Source organism: Ictidomys tridecemlineatus, chromosome 14, assembly GCF_052094955.1.
Source record: "Ictidomys tridecemlineatus isolate mIctTri1 chromosome 14, mIctTri1.hap1, whole genome shotgun sequence".
NCBI classification, from domain to species: Eukaryota; Metazoa; Chordata; class Mammalia; order Rodentia; family Sciuridae; genus Ictidomys; species Ictidomys tridecemlineatus.
Window position 1 is genome coordinate 64,754,339 of NC_135490.1, and position 24,366 is coordinate 64,778,704.

The following is a 24,366-nucleotide window of genomic DNA, read 5'->3' on the forward strand; positions in this document are numbered from 1 at the left end:
TTGCTTCTCAGAGCTTCTCTGTGTGCATCTAATGTCTTTGGTGGTTGCTGTTTGCGTCTTGTTTCTTTTCTTTTCTTTTCTTTTCTTTTTTCCCCCAGTGGGTTCTGTCAGTTGGTCATCATCTTTTCTTGCGTGTTGATTTTTTTCTTTTTCACTATGCAATGCTGATTATCCATGAAACAATATTTGCAAGCAGTGTTTTGAGACTGGAATAAGGAAGCATTTGCATTTAGTTCTTCCTGATTCTTGAGAACACTAAAATCCTGAACCACCTTGATTCAAATCTGGCAAACAAGGACCCATATACCAATCACGAAGTTGCATTGGGGTTAAACCAAGTAAACTGTGGTTACAACTTTGCAGGAACTTTTTAAAAAAAAAAAAAATCTTGTTTGACTCGGTACCAAGGTAATTCTCGTTTTGTCTCCTGGGGCAAGCAGGAGTGAGGCAGGAGGTTGTGTTTCTTACTGAACTTGAGGATCCTGGCATCTGGAGCTCTCAGCTTAGTATGAAAAGTCTCTCATGTGAAATTTGTCACCATGGCTGGGCCCAAGTCCTTGTTTCTGGCCCCATTATACAGAGAAGCCACTAAAACCAAGCCACATTGTGTCAGGATTGGACAAAGTGGTTGTTCACTGAGTCTATGTTTCTGTCTGGTAGTTCTGTCTGGTAGTTCCTTGCTGTTATCACAGATCTTAGATGTCTTTTAGATATTTTTATGTTTTATTCAGAGTTTTTGGTTGTTTACAGTAAAAAAAATAGGTCCAATTCATAATAGCACTCCACTGTACAACTGGAAGTCTCCTTCTTAAATATCATTCATATCTCTTTCTTCATTTGTTTTCATCACCAACTCTTGCATGGACTTCTGCAGTACCTTTCCAAATCCTTTCCATCATCTATTTTTACCTGGTCTAATTCATTGTCTACACAACACCTTGAGTGAACTTTTAAAGTGTAAATCAGGCTGCATCACTTTTGATCTTAAGATTCTGAGTGTCCATGTGGGCCCTGTCCCATACAGTGGCCTCTAGCCACATGTGGCATTTGAACACTTGAATGTGGTCAGTATGATTGGGAAACTAAATTTGGGGTTTTAATTTGAATTCAATAAAATTTAAAAATTGAATCAGAATAAAATAATTTTCAGTTAAAAGCTCTTTTATTATGACAAAGACTATATTTCACCTAATTATTGAAAATGTGGCATCCAAAACCAAGTTGACTTCAATATAGAAGAGTGATTACTAGAAGTAGGAAATGCTGTGGGTGGTGAGAATTGAAGAAGGGAGACTTAAATTGATTGGTGCATGCTGGGTATTCGTATAAAAATACCATATCAGACCCCATTAAAATGTACAATTAATTCATGTTAATCAAAAATCAACTAGTTACTAAAAAAATAAAATAAAATAAAATTTAGCATCCAAACTAAATTTGCTGTAAGATAGAAGTGTGAGTGCATGCATAGAATTATTATAAAAAAACCTCATGAGTAATTTTTATACTGAGTAAATATTGAAATGATAATATTATGGATATTTGGGGTTAAGTAAAATACACTATTGATTTTAATCTTGCTTAATTTTTTGAAATGTTACAATAAAATTTAAAATTCTACATGTGGATCCTACCACATTTCTATTAAATAGCACTAGTTTACCCTAGGGATAAAGCCCAAATCCTTAACCTTTTCTCTAAGACCCTTTTCTGATATGACTCCATGCTGTTTCAATTTTAATCTAACTTTGTTTGCTATTAAGTTTCTCTTCGGTACCTTTTTCTGATACTAGCTTTTAGTTACTGAAAATAGCCTTATTTCTTCTATTTCAAGGTCTGTGTTCTTGCTTTTGCCTCTGGCCAAACCCTTTTTCCTACTCACCCTTCTCCTAGTCAACTTCTGCTTATATATCAATCCCAAAGTTACTTTCTCTGGAAGAACCCTGGTCTCATCCAGGGCCTGATCGCTGCTTAAACCCTGACAACTTTGCTATCAAACCTGGGAAGAGAGGAAGAGGCTGAAGCAATGATGGAAACAGGAAAAATGAATGAAACATTAAAAAAAAAGACTGAGGATGGGCAAAGTTTAGGTACATTTAGTAGCAGAAATAGGTATCAAATATGTATGTATAATTTCAAATGTGGATACTAAAACAAAAATCATGATGCCTTTGGATGGAATCAAGTTCTGCTTGGTTGGTTGTTTTTCAGAGTAGATGGGGATTTACGGGAAGGATGCTAAGTTTAATTGGTGATTTCTTACATTTTTCAATAATTTTCTCAGATTTGGGCAATGGGTAATAGTCATTAGCGATTCAGGTGGTTGGGATTTGGTGAAACAGTGAAGCAAAAGGAAAAATTAAACCAAAATGCTGCTAGATATTAGAGTTAATTTGTGAGAAGATTATGACTCAAAATATATTGATAGCTTAAAAATAAAAAAATATGCATATATATATATATCTTCAAGAGATTGAGAATAGCAGTAAGGTCTGAAACGTTTGCTCAATAATTAAAGAGAATATTCTACATAAAATGTTCTATAGAAGCCAATAAATTTGACCAGGGAAAGTGGCATCGGGAACTTGAGTGTCAGAAAAGCATACTGTTTCTTCTCAACCTTGTTGTACTTCTTAAATTGTGTACCAAATGCATGTATGACCTAGTCTCAATAAATTACTTTCTTAAAAATTAAAAAGGGAGAATTTAAAAAATACTCATTAAACTTAAGGTAATGGTGGGACATTCAGTGGAGATATATAGCTTTCCAAGATGCAGCTTAGTGGTCAAGACCCTGGAAAGTGGAGTTCAATCTCCTAGAGTGGCCCCCCTCCAAGCCTTGCCTTCTGAGTTGGCCAATAGAGCACTGGCCACATCACGTCTCTCAGTGGGATTGTGGTGAACATGCCTACAACATGACAATACTGCAGACATTCTGTGTCTATGGTTTTTGTGACCTTGATCTTTTTGAGTTCTCTTTGTTTAAAAGCTTCTTCCCAGCATAAAACCCATTATCTCCACTCCTAAATAGCTTCAAAAGCAGGTTTCCTTGGTTTCATCATCATTGTCACCATCACCAATATCATCATAATGTTTATAACGTAAAAAATTTCATGCAAATTGATCACAACCACATAGGTGTTCTTGAGATTCACATGAGTTTCAAAGGAGATATTTAACTAATATTTTGTTTGTTTGTTTTCAATGCTGGGGACATAACCTGGAGACCAATAGCTTAGTGGGTGTGAGGCAGGCACTCTACTACTGAGCTACATCCTCAGCCTCCTATTTTGCGCATTGCTGAACAACAACAGAAACATGGGAAGATATTTATCCAGGCACTGAATGCACCTGGAGTGCCAACTGAGCAGAAGCCTTAGATCACAATGCCATTTTCCCACTCTGCTAGGAAGTCATTTGGAAGGGGTTTTAGGAAACATCCTTCTCAGCCAAAAGATACATATTGACCCAAGGCACTATGTTGGTAGTGGAAGAAATTATCTACTTGGGATCCCTTAGACAGTAATTGGAATAGCCCCCCCCCAAAAAAAAAAGAATTGCTTAAAATTTATCCCAGAAAATCAACTGGGTGGTAACAACAACAAATACCAGATTTTGAGTCAACTCTGAATCTACTAATAGCCTTATATACTATAAACACTAAGTTGATTTCTGGAAAAAAAAAAGAACAAAATATTTAATGTATAAACAATATAGAATGTATGTATTGTCCACAACCCAGTTGTGATAAAGCAAATGGATAGAACAAAACAAGATACCCAGAAATGGCACGTGATACATAAGGTTTACTAAAAACTGCTTACAGTGGCCTCAGACTGGATAGATAGCACCTCTGTCCCTCATGAGGCTTTGCCAGAAAGTAGTGTCTCTGTCAAGGCACTTTTCTAGGGGTAGCTGGCTGGACTAGCGTACATCTTTCCACAGTGGTCTGTTCTGCACCAGTTCCTACAGGGACAGGGGTTAGGTTACATAAGCAGTGACATCCTTAGATTGCTGCATCCCATTTGTATGACCAGCATCCCAAGGAGCTTAGCGTACGTGCAAGAAAGTGGTTCCTGCAGATAATGCTAGTTTGCCCCAGTTCCCAGTGCATGAGAGAACGAGTCAGTGTTCTTCAAGATAGTGCTTATCTGGGCATTCCAGTGTGGGCCTGCATTCATTTTCCCTTGACTTGGCCAGGTTCTTGGGAATGGAAAGTGGCATTTTGGGGACATGGTGTTTTGCTGGCCGCCTTTTGTCAAGGATGAAACAACATAAAATTGAATATATAGAAAAATAGTAAAATAAACCCCTCATGCCCAGCTTTCAATTTTAAAAAGTGGACTGTTACCTAAAAATTTGAAACCTTCTAAATGCTTCCTTTCAACTTCATTTCCCCAAAACATTTTTCCTGTTGTCAACATGTGGATTACTATATTAGTCGTTCTCTTTCACTTCTGTAAATTTTCGTTATGAAATTATTTCATAACAGTACATTATTTTACATGCTTTTGAACCTTAAAAAAGAAGAATAAGAAGAATCAAGATGTATGTTTTCTTCCCAAATCCTGCCCATTTCACCAAGTGCGGACTTTGTAGGTCATTTAAATTTAGTGCCTTGTCATTGTTACATAGCAGGTTTTTGTACAACTAGACTATAATTTACTTATTTTTTTCTGAGTTATTTCTCGTTTTTGTTTGTTTATTTTGTGTTTTTTATAATTTTTTTAGACTTTGATGGACCTTTATTTTATTCATTTATTTTTATGTGGTGCTGAGAATGGAACCCAGTGCCTCACACATGCTAGGCAAGGGTTCTACCTCTGAGCCACAATCCCAGCCACTGTGTTTATTTTGCTATTAAAAGCAATGCCACTACAAGTATTCATGTCCATGGTGTCTGTACTTAAGAGACTACCATCTCTAAGGTAGATGCCAAGGAGTTGAACTGCACAAATAAGAAGGTATGTACATCTTCAGTTTTACTAACTAGCACTGAATTGGCCTCAAAGCAGTTCGGTGCTAGTTAGTAAAACTGAAAGTTAGTAAAGGATGGAGCAATCTAAGGATGTCACTGCTTATGTAATAACTGAAATCCTACCTCACTGGCATTTAATATTGTTAGTTCTATACATTTACTAATTCATTTCACTCATTTATTCAGTCATCTCTTTGGTTATTGCCAACTAGATAGATATGAAATGGTGTTTCTTCATGTTTGTATTTGCAATTTCTCTCATATCTGGTAAGTTCATAACTCTGTTTCTGTTTCTGTCTTATATCTGTGTGTGTGTGTGTGTGTGTGTGTGTGTGTGTGTGTGTGTGCACATACACATTCATACAGGCATAGGCTCACCATTCATACCCATTTTCTGTAAGATGTGTGCCTTTCCTCACTTTCATATTGAACTTCACCTTTTACTTATTGTTTTTTCTTTTTTTGTACACTCTGCTGAATTTTTTAGTTACATGTGCTACAGATGTTGTGATGTTATAAGCAGAATGTCTTACAAAGTTATATATCGTGTGACCTGACATATTCCACAAAGAACTCTGTTCTCGTTAATGCATTTCTTCTCTTAGATATTGAATTTTCTTGTCCATGGGTCCAGTATATAAAGATTATACTTTCATGTCCTAGTTTTTCTTTAATTTCTTTCAAAGTAAGGGATAGTCCTGAATGGAAATATTGACCTTTTTTAGTTCTACTCTTTAAAAGAGTTATTTTTAATATTTTGCTATTAAGCATAGCACTTTGTGTAGATGTCTTTTTTATCAGTTTAAGAATGTAAGAGACATAGAAATTCCAAATTAGCTGAATTATTTGGTTGCTTTAACCATGAATGAATTTTTAAAAAGTCTATCACAATTACTTTACTTTAAAAATATTTTACATACATTGAAATAACCATTTGACTGCTTTCATATGTTAATTTAGGTAAAATATTAAATTACTTCCAATCATTTCTGCTTCAGCACAAAGTACTTAGTCATGTGGGTGAGGACAGAGTGCCAAAGGGGGTAAAACCAAGAAATATTACTAAGGAAAAAAACCCAACACTTGGTCATTGTCAGACATGAGAGGTGAGAATGTGACATTATCCAGGAACATTTGAACACTCTGAGACGAAAGTAAGAGACTAAAAGTTCGAGCTACCTGAGTCCATGATGGTTCATAGAAAATAGAGACGGGAAAGAGATGGAGGATCACATGCATGATGGTAGAAAAGGGAGACCGATGGTTGGGCACTGTTATTTGGCCTCATTTAATAGATTTTTCTTTTTCTCTTAAGAAACAAAACAACCGAGATAGGAATTTGGATAAGATGAACATGTAGGAGGTCACAGAATTCAGAGAGGCCCCATATGTATCGTGTGACCTGGCATATTGTGAAAAGGGGACAGGATGGCTCTCCAAAGCTGATGAAAGAAATTTAGTAAAAAAGAAGAGAACATACTTCTTTACATACAAATTAACAAACTAGTAGGATCAGTTATCCTCAAGCTTCGATGTAGATTCAGCAATGGATGAACACATTAACAAATGCAGTTTAGATCTAAATGAATTTGTATCTGACTTGTTGTGACAATCCTGGACAATGGGTACTCCCTGCTTGTGTCCTTTGTTGAGCACGCAGACCCCCACCTGAGCAGGGATGGATTTGGCTTCCCTCTCTTGTGGAAACCTTGAATGGGGTGACTCTCTGCTTTTCTTCCCTCCCCTTCCCACATTCTCTCGCAGATCATGTCTCTTTAAAATATTAATTTTGAGGATGGCCTTGTTGTGATTAAGTAAGAAAGGGAAGTTCCATAAATAGAAAAGGCCAGCATATGGAACCATTTAAAAGTTCTGTAAGGGCCAATGAGGGGAACCACAGAAGAGAACATTCCATCTGCCTCTTGTTGCTACTTCCATTCTGGTCTCGGTGCAGATCAGATAGAGGATGCAGCCCCAGGAGAGCAGCAGGGCCCATGCACATGTAACCAATTGTTTTCTTTTGCCTGTAGTAAAGTTCACATTCTGATTGCTTTTCCAGATTATGTAGATCCAGACATATTTTATGCAGTCATCCGGATCTTTCTCTCTGGGTAAGCATAGTTCAATTGTTTCTCTGCATGAGGCCTCTGTAGCATTTTCCAAACTTATGAGAAGAGAAACAAACAGAACCTCCCTAAAGTAAGAAACATACCAAGTGACCCTTGCAAGCAAAGTAATCATCTGGATCCACTCTTGGATCAAGGAAGTGGGGCATCATCTGCAAATGATATAAAAGGCTGATTAAGTTAGAGTCTTTAGGTCTTCATATTAGATCCCTTTATATTCGTTTTTCCTAGACTCCCACTTTGATGACAGGGTTCAATATTTCACCCACATAACTCTATCACTTATACCCATTCTCTTCCCTTGTTATTGAAGCAAGTGGAAATAGATAACAATATAGAAATGTTCTTCCAAAGTCTCTAGAAGAGATACTTTGTATGGTTTGATGTCTGCACCCCTTTGAAATTTCTTTATATTGCAACCTAATCAACAACAAGGAAGAATCTCTTGAAGGAGAGTAGGACATCAGAGCTATGCTCTTGTGAAAGGCACTAAAGCACTTTGAAAAGGTTTGGAGAGGGCTAGGGTTGTAGCCTGGTGGTAGAGCAGTTACTTAGTACCCACGAGGCACTGGGTTTATTCCTTGGCACTGATAAAATAAAAACAACAAACAAACAAACAAACAAAAAACCTCCACTAGGCCCTTTTTACCCTTCCACCTTTTCCACTCTGTGAGAACACAACATTCAAGGAGTCATCTGGAAGCAAGAGACTAGGTCTTCAGCAGCCTGATCCTGTGAGTGCCTTGATCTATGACTTCACAGGCTCTACAACTATGAGAAATAAATAAATTTCTATTATTTACAAATTATCCAGTGAAAAATATTTTGTTATAGCAGCAGGTATAGACTAAGACATTGCTTGTTTTAATCAAATTGCCTTCTTATTCACATTGACGTGTGTGTGTGTGTGTGTGTGTGTGTGTGTGTGTTTAATGTTTAAATGGTAAAAAGCAAGGTTTCTAGAGTAACTTTAGAGTAATGAGTATGTGACTTAAGGGAGGAAATGAAACAAATAGGTAGATTATTATGGTTTGGATATTAAATGCTGCCTAGAGGCTGGTGTGCGCTATTGGGAGTCAGTGGAATCTCTTACAGGTGGGGCTTAGAGGAAGGAAGTAGGTCAGTGTGCGCATGCCTTTGGAAGAGATATTGGGACCCTGGAAGCTCCTGGCTGCCATGAGGTGAGCAATCTTGCTCCACCACACTGTCCCTGTCTCTCTATAGTCCTTAAGTGATAGGATCATGTGACCATGGATTGCAACTTCTGAAACTCTGAGCTAAAATAAAATTTTCTTTCTTGTATAATGATCATCTCTGGTATTTTTTTTTCTCTCATAGAAAACGAACTAACACAGGAGGGAAGTGTATGCAAAAAGAGTTGAGCGCATAGCTGAGAAATTAGGCTTTCTTTGTATACCTTTGGTAGGATTAGACATGAAAAAAAAAAAAGATCCATTTATTTTTTAACAAAACTTTATGGAACCCTAGAGAAAGCTTACACTACATACAGAAATAGACCGGGATTTAGGAAACATTTATTCCAGGAAAATCTCTTTGTGCTTCACTTTGCTTTCTAAATCTGTATTCATTTTTCATTTGTCACATAACAAATTACCACAGATTTAGCAGCTTTAAACAATGTGCTTTTATCATCTTACAGTTCTGTAGATCTGAAGTCCAGACAAGCTCAGTTGGGTTTTCTGTCTAGAATCTCAAGAGACTGGAGTCAGAGTATCTGCTGGGCTGCCCTTTAGCTGAGGTTCTGAGTGAAGATTGGCTTCCAAACTCAGAGGTTGCTGCAAGAATGCAGTATTTTTGGAGCCCTAGAACTGAGAACTGTTTCCCTGCAGACAGCTGGGCAGGAGTTTCTCTCCGTTTCTAGGGCCTGCTGATTCCTGAAGTGGCTCCTTCCAGCTCAGGAACACCACCTCTAATCCTTCTCTTCTGCAAGTTTCCCTGACTCCTTTTTCCCGGGCCAGTACACAGAGGAAACTGTGCACTTAAAGGTGTGTGATTAGATTCAGTTCACCCAGATAATGCAGGATAACTCGCTGTATTGAAGCAAATCAATCAGTAACCTTAATTACATCTGCAAAGTCTCTTCTGCCTTGACATATAATACACCACATTGACAAGATATCTCTTAATATTAACAGTTCTAGAAATGAGAGTAGAAATTTTGGAGAACTCTTTTTAGAATTCCATGCACCACAGCATCTTTCAAGTGAATAAATAAGTCCTACATCTTTATGTCAGAGACATCAGATAAAAATGAACCACATCCTCTGAAATCTTCATGATTAGATGAGCACCAGAGAGTGACTATGTTTTCATTAAAATAAGTTCTGGGTCAGTGGCACATTTTAACTCTAATCTTCATAAATGCCTCCCCATCAATTTCTAATCCTCAAAATATTTCCCATGTAACTATGTGGCCAGTACTAAATTGTAAAGGTATAGTATGTATAGATGGCCAAGACATCTGAACTGTTGAGAATTCCCAAGAGGGTTGTCTAGGAAAATGCAAATTTATTCTTTTGTACTTGATTTGTCCTATGTTTGGTTTATTATTTTTTGTTTATTCCTTTTAAAAAAGTTTTATTTAGGGAAGTTGAGGGATTTCATCTGTAAATGAGCATATTCCCTTCAGTTCCCACTCACATTAAATTTCTCAGGGAAGTTAGATGCCTCTATGGAAAAAGATGTCATATCAAATCTTGTTGTTTAAACTTCCCATTTTCTTGGGGGTGTTAGAAATATGCTACAATACTCCTGGGCCCAAGAGTATATGGGATTGATACTCAGGCTACTCAGAGAAATCCAATTTCTCTTCTTCTAACTGAACTTACTCTAGCTAGAGAACATCAATTTTATCTTTTCATTTTTTGATCCTCCCTACTGGGGTTTCTTTAGTTCTTCAATATGGCTTCAATATATTGTCTTCACCTTGGGACACTAAAAGGAGTTTGGTTAATGTGTCTTGATAATTTGAAATATCTGGTAATTCTTTTAAGCTGGCTGGATCCTTTCAAGAAATGCATTTGGGTTAGCATATTCTGGATATTAGATACAAATATATAGAATGCTATTTTTTCATTCATTCATTCACCGGATATTTAATGATGAGTGCTTACCACATACCAGGTACAGTTGTGTGTGCTGAGAACAGAGCAGTGAAGCAAAACAACATCTTGGTTCTTGTTTGAAGGAGGGAGAACAGATAATAAATAAATAAACATGGAAAACAAGTGGGCCTTGTAAAGGCAAGGATCCTACAATGTGTGTTGCAACAATGGGTAATGTAAGGGAAATGATAACCAGAATATAAGGTATTCGGGAAAGAGTGTTAGGTGTGGTGGCTGAAATGTCTTATTTGCTAATTGTCATCCAGGAATACCACATCACAAGTGGCATTTGAGCATTTGAGCAAACACTTGAAGGAAGTAAGAGAGTGATCCACCCAGATTCCTGTTCTAAGCAAAAGGAACAACAACTGCAATGACCCGGATGTAGGGTCATTGTCATTGCCTTTTTTGTCATGATGGGAGAACTGCAGGGCTGGACCGCACAGGGAGAATGAGAAAGATTCAGATGCGATGTGAGGGCATGTTGGCTCTTCCTCTCTCAGTGAGGTGAGCGGTTTTGAGAGTAATGGCATGATCCGTCTTTGGTTTCGGATCATCATTCTAGCTGCTGAGTGGAAAATAGACTATTTGAAAACAAGGAAAGTGTTTGAGAAACCATTTCTAGGATTCAGTGTGGTAGCCTGGACTAGGGTGGCAATAGTGAAGGTGTTGAGAAATGGCCAGAATCTGTGTGTATATTGATGCTAAGGTTAACAGAATTTGCTGTTTGGATTACACAAGGAATTGAAGAGAAGTACACCAGTGTACAGTGATTGTAAGGTTTCTTGGCCTAACCCACTGAAAAAAATTCATTCTGTTATCTCTTCTGCTGGGAAGACTGTAGGAGAAACAGGCTTGGGAAACAGGGAGGGGTCCTGGGAGATTACTTCAAGGACATGTTCATCCTGTGGAGATCTCAAGTGGGGAGACATAGGATTCTGAAGTATGGGGTGGCGTCCAGGTATAAGTTTAAATTTTTAAATAGTTAAAGTTGGTTTTGTTAAGAGACTAGTTAAGATCACTTGTAAAAATAAAGAGTACTGAGAAGTCCAAGGAATGACCTCTCCAACATTTAGAAGTGTTCCAAGATAGGGAGGAAACAATAAAAGAGATTGAGATGATCATAGGTCGTCATCCAAATTACAGAAAAATCTGATCAAGTCTGCAGGTGTGTCATGGTTCTGATTATCGCCCAGAGGTAGTTGTGTGTTCTACATTTCTTCACCACAGAATACCTATCATTCAGCAATTTTAAGAGATCAGGGTCATGACATTGGACGAGTCACAAAACCTCTCTGGATCTCATTAAATTCTTCTGTTATAGGAAGTAGATACAAATTGGGGTACCTGAGCTTGAGAAATATTTGTACAGTTACCAAATAATGAAAAGGGAATTAGGGGGTTATAGCTCAGCAGTAGAGTGCTTGCCTCAGAAACGTGAGGCACTGGGTTCGGTCCTCAGCACTCACATAAAAATAAATAAAATAAATAAAGTTATTGTGTCCATCTTTAAAAAAAATAAAAAATAAAAGGGAATTAGGAATTCCACCTCTTTCTGAATATTATGATTAAAAATACTAACGTTTATTTAATGCTTCAATGAATTCCAGGACTGGGCAAATGTTATTTTGATTAGTTTTCACAATGATCCAATGAGGTAAATAATTGATATTACTCTCATGAGGAAACAGCATCTAAGAAAGTTTAAGCGAGTCCAAACTCACAGTTAATAAGTAGAAAAGTTGAGATTAAAATCTCTATCTGCCTAGATCAGAGGCCTTGCTCCTAACAGCTACAGCTTGTCATCATCCCACAGTGGGTCTCTTTCCTTCCCTCTCCCCATGTGTCCTGCTCTGCTTTCTGTACTTGATCTCTTTCTAGAGTGATAGCATCCTAAACTGCAAGGGCTACCGTGCTGTTCACCCAGGGAATACCACAGGACAGCCAGGCCCAAAGAAAACAACCCTGCCCCTTCTAGCCTTTGTAACCTCAGGGCAGTATTTGAGGAAGCTCACACACAGCTAGCAGAAGAGTCTGTGGCTTTTGTATATGTTCCGCATCCCTTCTCTGTTGACAGGAAGAACAGGGAACATCCATGTGTATCTGTTACGTAATCTGTCGTAACAGGGAAGGTAGCTTGATCCCAGCCACAAGAGGTAAAGATTCTTTTCCCGAATAGAAGTAGAATCTACAAAATGGTGTTCTGAGGGAATAATAAAATAGGTAATTGCAAGTTTGGAGCTCAAGCTCTGGTTTCATGGTTTTTAACAATATGACCCTGGGGACTTAACTTCCATGAGTCTTTGTTTCTTTATCTCTAAATGGAAGTTAAAAAAAATCTGCCCTGATCTACTGGCAAGAGGCGAAGTGAGAACATGGATATGAAGGTGCTTTGTAAACCATAGAGCACCATAGGTGTGGATGTAGTGAGCTCCCGGGGCTATTGTCCTGTCTCACTGTGGAGTCACCAGGGGCACTGGTCACTGGTCAAAACTGTAAACAGTCATGCCGCAGTCCAGCTACAGCAGAATAGCGGGGGTGGGGGGGGTGGGGGGGTGACGAATAACTTGTGCACGTTGATACAGCAGGAGTGGGAGCCCTTTATTGTAGGACAATAGAGGTATGTATACATTTTGCACGGCTTATCTTAATTAGCATAAACTAGATACATCAGTCAACCAATAAGGAATCTCCACACGCTTTTGTTACTTCTCAAACCACTCCCTCTGGCATTTTGCCAGGCACCATCTAGACTTGTTTACAGACTCTAACACAGTCAGACACAGAAAAGTGAGTAAAGGAGGTGGCAGCAGAAAGAGGAGGCTCAGGGAAGACAACAAAGGAGGCAACCAAAGAAGCAGGAGAGGGGAGGTCTGGAGGGGTGGGGAGGAGAGCCCACTTAATCTGAGTGAGACTCTGAGCCCAAGCACCAGTTCTTCTCCATGCTGTGCCATTGGCCCTCTGGTAAGCCCCAGGGCTGTGTAATGTTCTCTTTGTGGCTGCCCATATTCCCAGAGCCTGCTGTCAACAGAGCATTTGGTAAATGCAATTCTCATAAAAGCAGGTCATATTTAGGACTGATAGTTTAATGAGACAACTGTTACAGTTATTGTTTCCGGGGGGAGAGAAATCAATAATGTTTATGTGTGAGTGTGTGTGTGTGTGTGTGTGTGTGTGTGTGTTGTATGCATATGTGTGTGCATTTGCGTGCATTTGTGAAGTTGAGCTTTTATCATTACAAGCATCAGGTCATCAAGGTTCAGATTAGGAGAGGAAGTGTTCTCCAGAGCTCCCAGATTTTTCTGTTGATTAGTATGGAAGCCATCATGATGACTGAACTTTTTGAATAAGTGTCATTCAACCAATGCCAAAGATTCCTAAGAAGCCTTTGCTTCTTGGAAAGAATCCTTTAAATAGGGAAGAGAAGGGCTGCAATTACTTGGTGAGTTATGAAGCTGAGGTTGATGATGCATCAGAACATATCCTGCAAAGACTCCCTATCTCTTGTCCCCCAACCACCACTTCTATATTGGCTTTCTCACTCACTCTCCATATGGAAAAATATATTCCTCACTCCTATTACCCACTTCTCCCTGATTTTTACTTCTGCTTAGATGGAAAGATAACCCAGCAATGCCCAAGGGGCTAATATATGAAGGAATCTCCAAAGAACCCTTGAAATACTCTGGAGGGAGTGCAGCTCAGAGCTCAGTACTTCATGCCTTTGATGAGTTCCTGGGCATTCATCACAGCGAGGAAAGTGGTAAGTCAGGCATTTTCTTTTCTTTTTCCAAGGGGAGAGTGAACAAAGAGGTGTTTTTACCAAATGATAAAACCAAATCTAAGTGAGAATGTCAGGCAGTCTGTACTGCCCTAAATCAGTTAGGACACTGTGTGCCTGCCACATGTTATGGTGTCAAGTCAATTGACTCCAGATCTTAGCAGGATCCTGGCTTTCCTTTTGCAAATCTTAAAACATTGCCATAATTCCAGCTGTTCTCTGTAATTTTTATTTGGATCCTTAGGCATGTAGCTTCCTTTTTCTAAAATGGGGAAATCTGGGGTTTGAAGGTACGACATGTGGCTGAGTCTGGAGCCAGATGGAAATGGGTCTGAAGTTCTCCACTGCAGTCCTTCCCCATGAAATGGTACAAGTTCCAGCCAAATCCATTTGGCCCAGAAGAGGGGGGTCTGTCATTTTGGAAGCTTGAAATTGCTCATTTCCTTTCTTGCCAGCACCGAGCTATGTGCTTAACAGCTGCAAAAAGGCACTTCGTACTCTAAAGTTTTCAAGTTGGATTAGAAAAAAATGAGCAAAATTCAGTGTCATAGAATCATCTCTATGACAAAAGTCAAATCTGTGGAACCATGAAAAATTTTCATGATTTTTTTCATCGATGATATTAATACCTGCTATACTACACATAATATTAAGCACATAATGAACTTGCCATACATATATGTTGATTTTTAACCAACTTGGCTTCAAGAGTCTATTAGTAACTCAGTTGCTCATTCTTTGTGTTTGGGCCCTTATAAACATTCTAACTTTTATGGTTCTTAGGACTGCATCCAAAAAAAAAAAGCACTTAGGAAACAAAATTTATGAGAGTATTTAGCAAGTTAGTTTAAGGTTTGTATCCTACATTTATGGATATCCCTCATAGAAGCTGGCAACTACACACTTGGTTTCTATTTGGTATATGATAAATATTTATACATTGGTTGACAGATCTAGTTCCAATTCAGCTATCTGCAATGCACTTGCTTCCTTTCCTCTATCTCCTGTCAACAGTCAGAAATTCACATTTGAATATGTGACATCTACAAGCAAAAAAAGCCAGCAAGTAGATTGTGTTAGGACACCATCCACAGTCTTTGGTGCCTTCTTATCTGGAAAAGCAGCCAAGCTTTCCTAAAATTCCACATGGTGCTAAGATCGTTCTGGGTTGTTTCTTTCAGCTGACTTTCTGTACAGAATGAGGGACTACATGCCTCCTTCCCATAAGGCCTTCATAGAAGAAATCCACTCAGCTCCTTCACTGAGGGACTTCATCCTATCCTCTGGCCACGGACACTGTCTGACAGCCTATAACCAGTGTCTGGAGGCCCTGGCAGAACTGCGCAGTTATCATATCACCGTGGTGACCAGATATCTCGTCACAGCTGCAGCCAGAGCCAGGAGCAGGAGGCTAGACCATCTCCCAGGGCCACCTCAGGCTTTAGAAGACAGGGGCACTGGAGGAACTGCAGTTCTGAGCTTCCTGAAGAATGTCAGGGATAAGACCTTAGAGGCAACCCTCCACCCAAGTGGTTAAGAGACCACCTTCTCCCCAGTAGGGAGACCCCATTGGAGGGTAAGTGGACCCGGACCATGAAGGCCAGGGTTCTGCCTGAAATCATACAGTGCCATTTATATCCCTCCTCTACAGTATGCCATATTCTCCCGTGCTGAGAGCTGTTGTCCTCACAGAGGAGAGTTTATATAAACAGCCAGAAATATTCCTGCCCTACCTGATCACTGCCTAACAGCAAACAGCTGTGGATGCTTTCCCTCAGAACTCCATAGAGAAGAAGATGTGCCCTATTCTGTTTGCCAAGTAATAGAAAAATAATATAAAATTTAAAAACTAAATGAAATTGCTCATGGATACATCTCCTTGTTGATTTCTTTAAAGAAAAAAATTCACCTAATTTATTAAGTTACTACCAAGCTCTGATTCAGGGATTAGAACAGAGATTTCTGTGATCTCAGGGAAATCTCCTTGCATGTATTGAATCTGGGGTCTCCCTACATGGATTGAATTTTGTAGCAGGAGTTTAGGAATGCTCAAGTGGAGATGTATAGGAAGAGGATGTTGATAATAAAGACGTGGTTGTCATGCATGTGAAAAACAGCAGCTAATGATATGAGATTCCCTGATGCATGGTACATAGATTTGCAAATTCTATTTTAGTTTTCTCCTCTGTTTTTAGAAGACTGTTTTCTTTTTTTTTTCCTCCTTAGACTAAAAATCTGTACTTATAAAATGAAATAATTGACCTTTGGAAAGCAAATGAGCCAAATAGAAATAAATAGTAAAACAACATATTCAGTGTGCAAATAAGTGTGACTTTTTACTATATTAGTTTCTATCTCAAAGTCCCTTTCTGCCTGACAGAAGGTAGTCAGAAAATTTTAATCTTGCCAATTGAAAGTAAATTCCATTAACGTTGTTCCTGCCCCCAATTTGTACTCACAAACACACCTGGGATGTTATCTTAATACCCAGGGGGTCTCTGCTGTTCTGGAGTCAGGGAGTAGCTCCTGATCATTGAGCAGCCTCTGTCTGAGTTAGTGCCTGGCAAGAAGTAGCCTCCCCATGTGGACACAGTCAAGTGTAACTGGCAGCAAATCTCATCTCCTCTGAAAGGCCTTGGGGATTAGCCCTCAAAGTCCTATCATGGCACTAGGAAAGCATTCATGTCCTTCCCACATTTCCTAGAAATATTTAGAGACTATAACCGCTCAGGATTGCTGCCCAGCACTCACAGCAAAGTTCTCCACTCTCCAGTGCCTTAGAGGACAACAAGTTAGGGACTCTTGTGGGCCTTTGATGATAAGTAGACATGAACCGTGTCTTCCACCAGGGCACCATGGAGCTTGGTTGTAAGTGATGAAGAAAAGGATAATATGACCCCTAAACAAGCAACAGGGTGAAACAGATCCAGGACTTTCCTAGGTCTCACTCAGTTACATTTGGTGAGTACACAGATCTCTGACTGAGAACTTAAGAAGCAATGCCACAGCCTCTTCAGGTTTTTTATATAGGTCTTTTCTAAACAGGGCTCCATCTCGTCCTTCAGAGTGACAGGATTAACAAAAAATGATCTTTTTTTCCTTTTGGGTACCAGGGATTGAACTCAGGGGCACTCAACCACTGAGCCACATCCCCAGCCCTATCTTGTATTTTATTTAGAGACAGGGTCTCACAGAGTTGCTTAGTGCCTCAATTTTTTGCTGAGGCTGGCTTTGAACTTGTGATCCTCCTACGTCAGCCTCCTGAGCTGCTGGGATTACAGGCATGAGCCACTGCGTGAAAAGAATCATCTTTTTTTTTTTTTTTGCCTAACTTATTTTTTTTATTGGTTGTTTACAACATTACAAAGCTCTTGACATATCATATTTCATACATTAGATTGAAGTGGGTTATGAACTGGTTCACTTTAAATGCATCCAAGTTCACTCAAAGAGACCCCAAAGCTTGACAAATAATTTTCAATAATGTTAAATATGTGGAAAAGTGGATAAATTGAATGGGGAGGGAAAAGGAATATTCAAAGCTCTGTCTTTCAAACTCTTCAGAATAGATTTTATTTGTTTGGGATAAAGCCTTATGAAGAAGGATGCAACAAATGTAAACAAGTCTTTATTTTATTTGCTGATGAACCATAATGAATCCAAAAACTCTGTTCATGTTTCAAGAGATGATTTTTTGAGGCAGAGCTCAATTTTCAATTTTATGGTACAATGAAGGGCATAAAACTTCCAGCACAGAAGTGAACACACTTTTCTCAAGATTTCTAGGAACAAAATATGTGACCATTAGAGAACAACAACAACAACAACAACAAAAAAACATGAACTAAGAGTAGAAATAATTTATTTTTATCATTATTATTAATTTGATGATGATAGAGAAGAAGAAGAAGAGGAGGAGGAGGAGGAGGGAGGGGAGGGGGAGGGGGGGAGGGATACAGGCATGAGGAAATGGCAGTGTGGGGAGTCAAGCTCCAGTATGTCTAGTATAGATTTTTATGTACCATAAAATCTGTTTACCTTGCTTAGCATTTCTAAATCAGAGCAATCAAATATGTAAATTAGTGTAATAGCTACCTTGCACTGTTTTTGTGAAAAGTAAAGCTAATATGCATTTGTAAGGTAGCACCCTGAGTAAATGGTAGTGCTGTGATGATGGTGTATGCTCCCTGAATACCCTGTTGATCCAAACAACAACAACAACAACAGAAAAACAAGTCTAGGAAATAAACAGTGAATGGGGTAGGAGGCCCACGTTCTCCTCCCTGCCAGTTCCAAGGAGATTGCAGAGCAATCAAGAAGTGTTGCAGAAACCATTTTCTCGGATAAAAGTAGGTTGCTTTCCAGTTGCTCTGTGGCTCAGAGCACTGTGACAATATTTGCTATGTGCTCCTGGACTCACTCTGGGGCAGCATGGCCTTCTTAAGATGGCTGCTGTCTAAGCTCTCCAGTCACTGCTGAGGGCCATTGCCAAGTAGGAATGACACATCGAAATTTCCTTGCCAGCCTACCCCATGTTGCTTAGAGGAAGGACTCGTGGAAATGGACTTGCCTTGGACATTCGCTGTGACATTGCATGTATGTTTGAGAAAGGTGACCCTGCTCAAGGACCAGGGTGGATCCAGGTTTAGGGTGTATCCTGCAGGTTTTAGGAAGTATCCCTTGGGTTTAGGGCGTTCCCGGTTTAGGACAATCTGGGTTTAGGGAGGTTCCAGGTTTAAGGTCATTCCTGCTGGGAATAGGGCGTATCCTGCTGCCTGTGGCCTAGGGTGTACCTAGCAAAATGCCAGTGAGATAGGCACAGAGAAGATTGTACCCAGGGAGTTTCAAATCTGAAAAATGAAGAGGAGTCCAGCTAGCTTCCTTTTGAGTCTGGCAGTTTACATGACCAGCTGAAGAGGGTCAAGAAACCAAATAGGCATGATTATCCTCGGGGGTCTAAGCCTTGGAATATTTGTGGGTGGTGGAGAGTGAGACACCTGTGGAGGGTCTACCTGAGTAGAATTCTAAGGACACTCCTGAGATCCAGAATCACAGCAGGTTGGCATCTACCCAGCTGTAGGGGTGTGTTGATATCTCTCCAGAGCAGATACCACCCAACGACATTCTTGAGATCTGATTGAAGTTAAACCCCAGCCACAGCCCACCCCCTCTCCCAGAACTCTGCAGCAGCCCCACACTGGGAGCACATGGATGTGGTTGTAAAGGTAAAATTTCTAAGCTGATTCTAAGATGAAAAAGCTTGAGTTAAAGTGTAAAAGACTGGGCATTGTAAAGCTTCTAAATTACAAGGCCTGGGCTAAAAAGTAAAAGACAAGGTATTGTTACAATTCCTTTGCTACCCCCGGAACCTGTAATCTCTGTAGCTGTTAGGACAATACCTGAATTGCCCAGTAAATATTTCCATTGATTCCCTGGTTGTTTAATAGCTAAGGGCTCTAAGTAGCATGGTACGTAAGCATCTAGGCTCCAAAACCAATCAGTTTAAATGTGTACCCCGCTTAGGAATGACCAATCACCCCTGCCCAGACTGTTCCCACCAATGAATGTACTAATCCTGACTCAGGGTTGTTGTTCAATTTTCCCGTGCCTCATGATGATTTGTTCTGATGTATGCAAAGCCCACCACCCTCTCCAAAAAGTGTACTTAAGCTCTGCTTGACCTCTGCTCTGGGCTCTGGGCTGCTCTCCCTTCTTGAGTGAGCACAGAGCCCCAGCACACTGGAATGGATCCCCAATAAATCCCCTTTTGCCAATTGCATGGAGCCAGTCTCTTGTGTGGGCTCTCCCTCTGACGCTCCGCGGGACCCTTACATGGTCTGTGCAGACCAAACTTCCAACGGTCAGTCCTTCCTTCCCATCCAGTTCTACCTTAAACTGGCGAGAAGGGAAGCTGAAAGCTACTTCATCCAGTTTCAGTTTTAGGCCATCCCAGCTGGCCTAAATCCCTGCTTTACACACAAATTGGCTGACAGCTTGGTGAGTAACTCAAAAAGCAGGAGAATTTTTAAAAAAATCCTAACTCTTGCTTTCTCTAAGAGGTACATAGCCCAAGAAGAAAGAGAGAAGGACAGTCGAGCTTAGAGTGCAAACATCCATCTTCGTTAATGGTTTTCACCCGCGGTGGAGGAGATTATTTCATTTTTCATTAAGAATTCATTAAAAATATTTTTTCCTCTTTTATTTGGTGTTCTTGCTGTGCTTGTTGATTCATGGATGTACACATATACACTTTTCTTTCTTTTTTTTCATTTTAAACATTTTTTACTATTGTTATTTTTCTTTGTCTTGCCTTTTGATGGTTAGGAATTTTTTTGTTGTTGTAGTTGTTTATTTTGGGTTTTGTTTTCATTTATTTCCTTTTCTCTCCTATATTCTGCCTTTATAGTCAAATTCTCTTGTTCTCTTTCTCTTTTTCTTTACCTACTTTGTTTATTTTTTTCTCCTCCTTCTATATAGCCATCCCTTGCTACATCTCTTTTGCTTTTTCTCTATTTATAGTTTGAATATTCTAAAATTTCATTTTTCTCCCTATCAATTTTTTTTTCTCTTAAATGAATTGATTTTTACCATCTTTCAGAACTATTTGGCTTATATGTCTCCTTCCCCCACCATTTAGGTTGTTCCTTATGTAAGTACTACAGATGGCATAGTTGACCCTTAACACTAAATTTAATGCCAGACCTCATTCATGGCTACCAGTTATTTTTGCTATTGTCAGTTGCTGACCCCAACATTCTTGTTTTTGTAGTAGTGAATATTACAGATGTCATAGTGCACACTCGATACGTACTTTAATATTATATATTGTTTGCTTTTGTGGTTGCTATTATTTATTTCTGCCTTTGTGAGGCACTGGGAATCTGCTGGTAAACTACAAGTTCATAGGGTAGATATACTGCTGCTGAGCTAAACCCAACCAAGGGACAGTGCAGTGAGCACCCTGCTTTACACATAATTTAGCTATGTTCAAATATCAGTGATACTTAAATGCAAATAATAGGAGAGACGAAACCTTCAAACTAATGATCAGGCCCTAAATAGGAATGGCTGGGGCAGAGGAGGGGGTGTCAGGTCCAACTCATGGACATTCACTCCCATAAAAAAAAATCCCAATTAACATAAAGTCAATGGATATCACACCCATGAAGTGTCTCAGTCTAGACCACTCTCATACCCCTTTAAAATACACAGAGTTGTTAAGAAGAACATCCCAGATATTACCTCACATGCCTTGCTATACACAGCATAATTTCCAGATCTTTTGAAACCTACAGAGAAAGTGGAATCCTGAAGCTCTGACACAATATACACTGATTCAAAATATGCTAATCACCACCAAAGAAAGGGCAGGGAAAATACTACAAAACCAATTTAGAAATGTATTAAAACATTTACAACTTGATATGTCAGAATTTTCTGGCAAGAGAAGTCTGTTCCCTAAAAAGGCTCACCTGTAAGAGTAGAAGAGAACTACATCACAACAGATGCATAAAACACAGTACAGGAATATAAGAAATATGAAAAAATTAAGGTAACATGATACTTCCTGAAGTTCATAATTCATCAACAACTGGCTCCAAAGATACTAAAGTGAATAAAATACCAGATAAAGCATTCAGAAGGAAAGTTAGAAAAATGATCAATGAATTTCAAGAGACATAGAAAAACAACTGGATGAATTAAGGAAGTCAGGAGAGGACATAATTAGAAATTCATAAAGAGAAAGAGAAATTGAAAAAGAACCAAATGGAAATCTTGGAAGTGAAAGATACAATAAATCAAATAAAATGTTCAATTTCCAAAAGGAAGACTTTGAGCAAAAATTAATCAGAAGAGACAAAGATTACTTCATATTGGTAAAGGAATTGTCCAACAAGAACATACCACGATAAGAAATGTTTATGTCCCAAATATTGTTGCACCTAACTTCAAAAAACAGAAAATACTTAAAACTCAGATAGACTCCAATATAATAATACTGAGCAATTTAACTCAACTCTTCTACCAATAGATCAGTGATTCGGATATAAATTCAATAAAGACTTTCCAGATCTAAAAATGTTATAAATGAAATAGATCTAACAGAAATATGTAGAATATTTCATCTAAAACAACCAAATTTACTTTCTTCTTGTGCTCATGCAACCTTCTCCAAAGTAGATCATATTTTAGGTCACAAAGCAACTCTTAGCAAAGACAAAAACAATGATATAATTTTTTGCATTTTAGTGATCATAATGAAATGAAATTAGAAATCAACACCACAAGAAACTATAGTACATAAACACTCGGAGGCTGAAAACTTATGCTGTTGAATGATGAATGGATTATAGAAGAAATCAGGGGAGAAATTTAAAAATTCTTAGAACCAAATGCAAATAGTGATATAATATTCCAGAACCCCTGAGACACTGTGAAGGTAGTTGTAAAAAAGATAGTTTATAGCTACAAGTATTTACATGATAAAATCAGAAATATACTAAGTAAACAACTTACTGATGTAACTCAAGGCTCTTGAAGAACCAGAACAAACACAAGTAATGAATATGCTGAGATGGAAATTAGGAAAACAGTCTTATTCACACTAGCCTTAAAGAAAGTAAAATACCTAGGAATAAATCTAACCAAGGAGGTAAAAATATCTACAATGAAAACCATAGAATACTGAAAGAAGAAATTGAAGAAGACACAAAAATGGAAACAACTCTCATATTCATAGACAGATAGAATTAATATTGCCAAAATGGCTATATTATCAAAAGCAATATACAATTCAATGCAAATTCCATTGAATATCAATGACATTTTACAGAGAATTAGGGGAAAAAAAACCCCAAATGGTCCTAAAGTTCTTCTGGAAGAATAAAGGACCCCAAATAGCTAAAGCAATTCTAAGCCAAAAAATCAATGCTGAAGGCATCACAATATCTGACTACAAATTACACTGAAGAGCTATAGTAACAAAAGCTGCATGGTACTGGCATAAAATGAGACACATAAACTGATGGAACGGAAGAGAAGACACAGAAACAAATCCACACAGATACAGTCATCTGATATTTGGCAAAGGTGTTGAAACATACCCCGGAAGAAAAGACAGCCTTTTAAACAAATCTTGCTGGAAAAAACTTGTTATTCATATGCAGTAAAATAAGACTAGATCGTTATCTCTTATTCTGCAAAATAGTCAATTCAAAATTGATCAAAGACCAAGAAATTTGACCAGAAATTATAAATCTCCTTAAAGAAAATATAGGGTCGGCTCTCCAATATATAGGCTTAGGCAATGAATGTCTCAATGGGACCCCTAAAGCTCAGGAAATATCAAGAATTAATAAGTGGAACAGCATCAAATTAAAAAAACTTCAAAGCAAAGGAAAAAACTAAGAATGTGAAGAGAAAACCCACAGAATGGGAGAAAAATTTTGTAGTTAGTATTTTGCCAGAGAATTAATATCCAGAATATACAAAGAATTAAAAAAAAAAACTTAGCACCAAAAAAACCCAATTAACAAATGGGCAAATTAACAAGCACTTCTCAAAAGACAAAATAACAAATATCAACAAATATATGAAATAATGTTCACCATTGTTAGCAATTAGGGAAATGCCAATCAAAACTACATTGAGATTTTATCTCACTCCAGTCAGAATAGCAGCCATCAAGAATACAATAATGCTGGAGAGGAGGTGGAGAAAAATGAACACTTTTATACTGTTGGTTGGGATTGTAAATTATGGTTCCTCAAAAGACTAGGAATGGAACCACCAAATGGCTCAGCTAAACCATACTCCTTGATATTTATCCTAAAGAACCAAAGTCATCATGTTATAGTGGTAGGCGCATACTTACGTTTATAGCAGCACAATTCACAATATAAAAACTATGGAACCTGGCTAGGTGTCCATCAATGGATGAGTGAATAAAGTGAATGCAGTATATATACACAATGGAGTTTTATTCAGTCATAAAAAATTACGTAATTTGTAGGAAAATGGGTGGATCTTGAGAATATTAGGGTAAATGAAGTAAGTCAATAGAAAGTCAAGGATCATATATTTTCTTTCATATGTGGAAGTTGGAGAGGAAAAAGGAAAGAAATGGTGTGTGTGTGTGTGTGTGTGTGGTGGAGGATGTCATGAAAATTAAAGGAGTATCAGTACAATATAGGAAAGGGACTGGGGGAAAGAGGAAGGGAAACAAGGGGAAATACTGGGGAACATTGGTCAAATTATATCGTTACATCATGTGCATGTACAAATATGTAACAATTAATTCCACAAATATGCATGATTATAATGCACCAATAAAAATTTGGAAAAAAACTCTGGGGT

General features: G+C 38.5%; 1 protein-coding gene across 3 annotated transcripts in view; it reads left to right on the forward strand.

Annotated features, from left to right (window-relative positions):
- Ido2 (indoleamine 2,3-dioxygenase 2) overlaps positions 1–16,318 on the forward strand; it is a 54,367-nt gene extending 38,049 nt beyond the window's left edge. For all 3 annotated transcript variants that reach the window (XM_078031253.1, XM_005341130.5, XM_078031252.1), the window contains 3 exons: positions 7,038–7,089; positions 13,844–13,992; positions 15,192–16,318. In XM_078031253.1, coding sequence (XP_077887379.1) covers positions 7,038–7,089; positions 13,844–13,992; positions 15,192–15,547 — 557 coding nt within the window. In that variant the 3' untranslated portion in view covers positions 15,548–16,318. The remainder of the gene's footprint in view (positions 1–7,037; positions 7,090–13,843; positions 13,993–15,191) is intronic.
- The last annotated feature ends 8,048 nt before the right edge of the window (positions 16,319–24,366 follow it).